At 42.3% G+C, this 7736-nt stretch overlaps 1 protein-coding gene across 1 annotated transcript; it reads left to right on the top strand.

The window, feature by feature from the left end:
* Positions 1-1693: 1693 nt before the first annotated feature.
* On the top strand, positions 1694-5171 carry LOC112554460 (carbohydrate sulfotransferase 11-like). The gene is made up of 5 exons (XM_025222244.1): positions 1694-1833; positions 2426-2511; positions 2852-2986; positions 3239-3997; positions 4147-5171. The coding sequence occupies exons 1-5, from the start codon at positions 1722-1724 to the stop codon at positions 4456-4458; spliced, it is 1404 nt and encodes a 467-aa protein (XP_025078029.1). The 5' UTR covers positions 1694-1721; the 3' UTR covers positions 4459-5171.
* Positions 5172-7736: the final 2565 nt, after the last annotated feature.

The following is a 7736-nucleotide window of genomic DNA, read 5'->3' as shown; positions in this document are numbered from 1 at the left end:
AATGTGAGTATTTCATACAGCCTCCTCATCCCTTTAAGGCTGTAAGGTCACGTGGTGATATTGCTACCAACTCCCATTAAGTCTTTATGTTCCCGTAAAGGTATATTCAAGGACCATGCAGTAAGCATATACATACGATCGAAAGTGAAACAGGGTGCCTGTAGACGTTGTCGTTGAAAGCAACAGCTGATACATCGATTTTTGTTTTCTTTCACGTATTTCTTTAGTGATCAATGCTTTGTATCTGGTGTCTTACTCTGACACAGGTGATTTAGAGATTTTCTGTCTCACAAGAGTGGTAGCGCAAAGGACCGTTAACATCTCATTTCAAAACTGAACTCACTTCACCCTTGGACAAAGCACCCTTATCATAAAGGGTCTTGTAGCTTTTCTGTTTGCTTGATTTATTCGTCGATACAGACAAATCAATATATTTCTTTGTAGTGAATCTATGAGTCAACAAATGTCATTTAATCAGAGCATTTATATAAAAAAAATAGCTGTTAAAAGTGGCGATTCTCCAAAAGTTTCCACAACAGCTGCTAACCTCCACGATTGGTGACGATCTTCTTGATGTATCTACTTGAACAGGCAAGCTTCCATAAATATAGTTTATGTTTTCCGTAAGAAAGTGCGCAGCAGTATAGTCAATAGTCCTTTCAGAATGACAGGGTCAGCACAGTGTATTCCAAAATGTTTGTCTTGAGTGCTGAGGCAGGATATTCGGCAATTAATGGCAACAGCTTGGTCGCATGTTTGCCTTCAACGTATGATTAGTGCTAGTTGTCATGCAGATGTCCTTCAAAACCTATTTGGTAGGTATATACACGTCTTAGAGCATATATTTAGCCAATAGATGTGTCCGAAACTTTATAGCATCTTCTTGCTGTTATTGACTGTGAAACGGCGAGCAAGAATGTATTAATGCACACATACACTCTTCCTCAACAAAAAGCCACGTACTTAGATGATTAAATGATCTAACTTTTTTTGTGTCCGATACCGAAGGTCGGGGGAGAAGTGTGTTCAACTGAGTCACCAAGTAATGTTACATCAGTAGCAGAGCAGCCTGCCCTATAAGCAGGTGTCCCGGATAGAACACTGTGCCCGAGGTGCGCGTACCACTGTTCGATACCAGTAAAAGGGATCAGCTGACTCAGTTGTCGAGTAGCTGAGCAACCCTTTAAGAAGGGTCAGGAAGAGGACCGAGACAGAGTCAAAGAGATGGGCACTGCTATGGCACAAAAGCTGTTACCGAGAAAGATCCAGTTCACTCTCCGAGGGCCACACGATCATGAAACGACATTAAATTTTTCAGTCACTTTATTAGACTTAGGTATAAGCATATTATTCAAACACAGATGATATCTAGATGACATCAAGATCCTTCAGTACCAGATGAACTGCTGAAGTGAACATCACTAGTGTTAAACAAACTTTACCTGCCAAGCGTGTGGAAACTTGTGATATGTTGTTACAGCTTAACGTTACAGTATGTACATGTATTTCACAAGCCCCCGGATGTCTGTTTACACGTTTGTTCGTGTTCAAGTGCCGTGAAGGAACTTTTACAAGAAGGCAGATTTACATTGTCACGAGCAGTGGATCACCGATAGGCTTCAAATTTTAGGAGCCAGGAAGGCAGACTCATATCAGTTCGTTTCTTCTGCAGGTTCCTGGATGCGTCCAGCGTAACTCAAGCACGCTTCTGTTTGTAGACTATGCCAAGGAAGTGGTTCTCCCGCCCAGTGAAGGTTGTTCTGGCCTTTACATCTCTGGGTTTCGTAATCATGATAATTGGATCCCATTTCTGGTGGGAGGCTGTCATCAATGGTATGATTATTAGATATAATCTAGACTAATCGCTTTTCGTTGAGTGCATGTGAGTACAAGAGGGAAAATGCTGGATAGAGAGACAAAGAAAATTTGGTTGTGTGTGTAGCGTGTGTCCGTGCGTGCGCGTGAGTGTGTGTTGCGTGTGTGTGAGAGAGAGACTCATTTCAAGGTAGAACAACAGCAGCCAGCATCATTAACATCTTCATAAGCTAAAGTGTGTAAAATAAAATACTTTCGATAGTACAGTTATGAGATAGTGTGTACTCACATTGAGAGAGTCGGTAAGTGAGTTTTTGAGTACATAGAGCAAATAATGCTTGGAGGACGAGAACGAGAGGCTTAACACAAAAAGATAATAGATTTGCACACGCGGGCTCGCACACACACACACAAGCACACGTACAAATGCGTGAGAACGTTCACGTACACACACTCGGAAAAAGCACATCACATAAAGAACGACAAGCATGGACGTATGCATCCTACTTATTTCTGCCGGCTTCTCTACCATCAAACTACCTGTAGACGGTATCTGTGAGAGTCAAGTATTACTTAGTAAATTAATTATTGACACATTTTTCCCATGTAGGACAATCGACTTTGAACTCTCAACTGATACCACGTTTTCTAGAGACCTGCTACTCATCCGACACCTTGACCAACGAAAAATTGAAGGTATATTGTCTAATATCCAGAAAGTAAACTCCGGACATTTTATATATGCATTTAGGAACGTAGTGAAAGTATAATTATAACACTAGAAGATTAAATTGTGCAGTCTGGTAGACCTTACGTGCATAGGTGACTAATGTACTTACCTTTCTCTGATGTTACGCGTGGGTCTATGTTGAAGTAATGTTTCGGGTAGACCCACTAACACTTTTTCAAATTTAAAGCACTCAGAAAAGTAATTATAATAAAGTCCATTTCTTGAAACAACCTTCAACATCTAGGGTACTTTTCTAAAGAAATCTTTTGGCTCTGCGTAAACAATTAAAAAATGATCCAATTTCAGTCGCTGATGTTTCCGGATGGCACGGACGTCAGGCGGTTGGCGGAAGATCACATAAAGAGAAAAGAGCTCTTACATAAAACATGCAAAGCTGGGCCGGAGGAAAACTTCTTTGAAGATGCCAGAGAGGCAGTAACTGTAAGTCGCGATGATATCACACCTTGCTTAAAGTTTTTATGCAAAATTTATTTCTTGATTTATGTGGGGTTTTACAAGCTGAAAATGATTATACAAATAATGAAATTCTCATTTTTTACTTAGTTCATAAACAAATATTTCAGTAAAATGGAATAAGATTCGGAAGTACAGCTTGACAATTGCTCTTTCTTTTTAAAGTATGAACTAATTTCCAGTCGTTATATTTACCACAAGCTGTGTCCCATGCCACAGGAAGGAAATCAGTTCCTTATCGACGACGTGCACCGCCTGTTGTACTGCCCCATAGAGAAGGTCGGGTGTAGTTTCTGGAAGCGCGTGTTCGTGCTTCTCAAAGACCAGCAACAGGGCAAGTCAGTATTCAACCTGTCAGGCGTGGCCGTGCACAGGAGGTGGGGCTTGTTCAACACCAGCGCATCCAAACCTTTTCTTCTGAAATACTTCTACCTTCAGTCATACACGAAGTTCTTGTTCGTCAGAGATCCCTACGAGCGCTTGTTTTCCGGGTACATCGACAAGATATTCACCCCTAGCTACCAGACTCAAGGGTTGTCGGAGCACATCCGACAGCATTTTGGGGAAAACCTGCAGCCAGCGGCGATGGGTGACAGAAAGCTAGCCAATCAGACGACAGGCTCATTCTCGTGCGTCACAAGCGTCAGTTTTTCTGAGTTCTGTCGCTACGTCACCAACGACATTGGTGTTGCTGTCAACGCACACTTCACGCCCATGTACGCCAAGTGTTTGCCGTGTCACGTGGGTTACGACTTCGTGGGTAAGATGGAGACCTTTCGTGACGACACCAACTTCATTCTAACTGCCGCTGGCGTCAACGTGACGTCAGTGTTGGGACCGGACTCCTCGTTCCAGACGGAAAATGACCTCAGCATCATGAGAGACGTCACAAACCGGGTCTTTGACGTCATCATTTCTGACACAAGAAAATGTTTCCATAAGGCAAACATGTTAAGAAGAACTTGGGCTACCTTTCAGGTAAGGTATCTGGTAAATTCACTAAACTCTTCTGCAGCTGCATCGTTAGAATTAAGAGCAATGAACAAAATGATAGCTCCAGCCGAAGTACGTCTGTTGAAAGAACGCATTCGTCTTTTATTGCAGTTTCAACTTTTTTGCTGTTTCAGATACGCGGCTATTTATCTATTCACAAAAAATTTCCAGTTTCTGATGAAGAGGCAGAAAATCTAACATCCGAACAGTTCTTGAACCTTGCAATGAAGGCTTACGAAAATTCCGGTAGTCGAGAAGAGTGCATGCGTCAACGCAAGACGGCCATTCTGGAAGCGTTTTACAACATTCCCAGGTCACTTTTAAAAAAGGTTGAATTTTTTGTTCAAAAGGACTGCCTACTGTTTGGTTACGAGTGCAATGTGGATCAGAGATTTCCAGAGAATCAAGCACCACAGCCTGTGTTTAAGTTTGACACCATGATTTAAAACAATCAAATGCGTCCATAGACAAAATATGGTGTCTGTCGGGCTTTACTTTCTCCCAGTGTTGTCGCATGTTTGCAGTGTGTGCGAGCTGTGGGTGGGTGGTGGATGCGTTTGAGCGAGCGAGTAAATGGGAAAAAAACGTTTGGAGGGAGAAGAGAAAGAGAGGCTGCACACAGACAAATAATAGATAAAAGATGTACACACACGCGCACGCACACACCCACAAAAGTGTTTCTCTATTTACCTGCTTTATGATATCTGTTTGTCGTTATACCTGGTCGTGGTTTCACACAGATTAATAAGTTATCCCAGAGATAAAAAACCTCTTTACACAACGAAAAGCGATTATTACATTTTTTGCGACATTGGGACATCATCATCATCATCATCATCCAGCAGCAGCAGCAGCATCTGAACTGCTTTTAGGGATGTATCCCAGCCAAAACCTGGTTGTCCACGTTTTACAAACACAGAACGTTGGATGGGGTAGCTGGTGTTTTTATACCGAGCCAGAAGCTAAGGCTATATCACGGCAAAGTAGCCAGAGCTGTAAACAGGTGTGACATGCGGAGAAAAAAAGTAGTGTGCCCTAGACGAGATCTGAACCAAAAAGCTGCCAATCCAGACTGGAGTGGCGACAGGCGTTAACCGTTGGTCCACTGGCACAAAAACACATCGCAAACCTTGTAGCTGGCTCTGCTTGATAACATCCTGTTCACAGATCAAGATGTTGATGTCACTGTTCATTAAATCGTCAAGACATTGCTTGTATTTATTCGATGACCAAGCAGAGACATTGCATTTAAAAGTTCAAGCACATGAGTATTGACGCTGAGGTAATGTCTTTTACAATGACGACTTGTATACAAGAAGAAACTGTTATGGCGTTAACTGTCACAGTCAACAAGAAAAGTTGAAATCAGTAGACGAAAACAACAGGTCATAGTAGTAAGTCAAACTTAAACAATCCAGCACAAGGACGAGGGTGTCCTTTAGTGATGTATAGGTCAGCATAATAACACTAAAACAACAACAAATCAGAGAAGAAAATAAATTGTAAATTATATTTTCTATTACTTACCAAACGTTCTTTTGCTTTTAGCTATTTAGGGGTTACAACGGCTCTTGAACCAAAAGAATTATTGCTCATGTCATTATCGTCCTTGGCCGTCAGGTGCCCCGCTGAACCTGTGGATCCGCCTTTGATCGCATTTTTTAAAAAGTTGGGTGGGATGAGTGCTTCCACCGTAAGGCTGTTTCGCAGGAGATGATGATACTGGGTATGTGAGCAAAAGTGATGAAAAGATTTCTTTCCATCTCTTCCCACCGTTCCTTATTAGCTAATTCTTCCTTCGCGAATTTCCCTCACATCTAACCCTTTTTACTTGCCTCAATCCCTAGTTTTTTTGAGTTTCCTACTCTTACACCTACTATTTTCTTGTTTGTTCTTTGTCTTTTTTACTTGTCCATGCTTACTTGTTTTGTTATTGATGCGTTTGACTGAAGATTTATTGGGGAACTAACTGTCCAGGTTAAAGCAATCGATTAATTCATGAGCAATGACCTGTTTAAGCTTGATAGTGTAACCAACATGTCAGCGTCTGATGGCTACGTAGGGTGGGCTAGTCGTACCAGAAACAACACAAGATCGAATTTCCACACTGAAGTTTTTTAATTCAGTTTATCTCGGCGGCTGGCCTGCCTTTTCTCTCTCTCTTCCAAATTCACAAAAGGTCCCACGCCACTGTCCGCCCCGCTACTTATTTCCCTACCCTCGAATATTCTAAAATCTAGATCCCTCCATCCCCCGCCCCCCTCGCCCTGTCTGGTCATTGTTTCCCCCCCCCCCCAAGTTATGAGGCGGGTGTAACAATAGACCAGTGGCCGCGGGTGGGCAGTTCAGGGTCGGCTACCACGAACTCACGAACGACAGCGTGGGAAAGGGCCAGTGGCCGCGGGTGGGCAGTTCAAGATCGCAACATTCTTGTTTCCTTCTCTTTCGGGAATATTACTACTGGCAAACTTAACTGGGAAAAGTTCAACATAATGCCACTAAAATCACAGCAAATCAAAGAAGAAAACAAAAGCTGTTCTTGTAATTTATCTACCGACTGTTCAGACTATAGCGATTCAGGGGCGACAACGAATTATTGTTCCTGGTGCTAGCGGCCCTGAACCCAAGTGCATCCACCCAGACCGCATTTTTGTAAAGTTGGGTGGGATGAGTGCTTCCACCGTGAGGTGATTTAAAGAATGAGGGGACAGGGATATCGGGTATTTGAGAGAAAATGATGAAAAGGTTCCACGGGTGCCATAGATCTTGGGGTGCGGCAGCTAAAACTGTTTATAAGCCTTTTAGCTATCACTTGTCGCACGAGCTGGAGCTGACATACTACCATGGTAGGAGCTGCTAAGCTGACCAGTCAGTCTCAAGGCTCACGTGACTTTGGAGCCCCATCACTGGCCGTGGTATTTGCTGCCAACACTCTATCATGCTAGCAGCCAGTGTGTTAGTAATATATAGTTCTACACATTTTGTAGAAGAAATAAATTGCTTGCTGGTCTTTGCGATTCAAGTGTGGTGTAAATATGGCTGATGAAAAATGACACGACTAGGCCTGCGTTTTACCAGGCTAGAAGCGGCTTAGCCTTAGCTGATCTGGTAGTCACTGTGGTCAAGTGACTAAAGAGTTGTCCCTAGCTCCGCTAGCTGGACACTCTACAACTCTGCGCCTTTTATATGAGTTTTCTTACTGGCGGGTATATCGGCTCTATTCTGGCATAAGACTGGCTGGGAATTTTCTTTTCCAGAAGGAGAATCAAGTAGGGACTCTATTTTAGTCTTCTGATTAATATCCATTATTTGAAACAATTAGCATATATCTGTTCATTGGCGCGCGCACACACACAGACACAGGTGGGTGGTTTATGGATTGATGGAGAAAATAAGGAGAACATATTTTTTTTCAAGCTGTCAATTCTCTTAAGCTTGCACTTGTGATTCCCTGAGAAGCCAACGTATTAATGTTCTTACTTATCTTCTTTTTGATTTTTGTTTATCGCTCAGCTTTTGTTTCTTGTTATTTACAGATAAATACAAGTACAAATAAATGTACAAGTTTGTCCGGTAACAAAATCCTCCTTTCCCATTAATACGCTATTATTACCTGTTGGACTATAGAGAGACTCTAAAAATAAATTACATCAAAGTATCTCACCAGAAATGGGTCTTGGTCTTGACCACCATCTTCAAGATAAATCTTGGACAAGTAAACCGC

This window comes from Pomacea canaliculata, linkage group LG2, assembly GCF_003073045.1.
Source record: "Pomacea canaliculata isolate SZHN2017 linkage group LG2, ASM307304v1, whole genome shotgun sequence".
NCBI classification, from domain to species: domain Eukaryota; kingdom Metazoa; phylum Mollusca; class Gastropoda; order Architaenioglossa; family Ampullariidae; genus Pomacea; species Pomacea canaliculata.
Note: the sequence above shows the minus strand (reverse complement) of the source record. Positions and strands in the feature narration are given on the sequence as shown.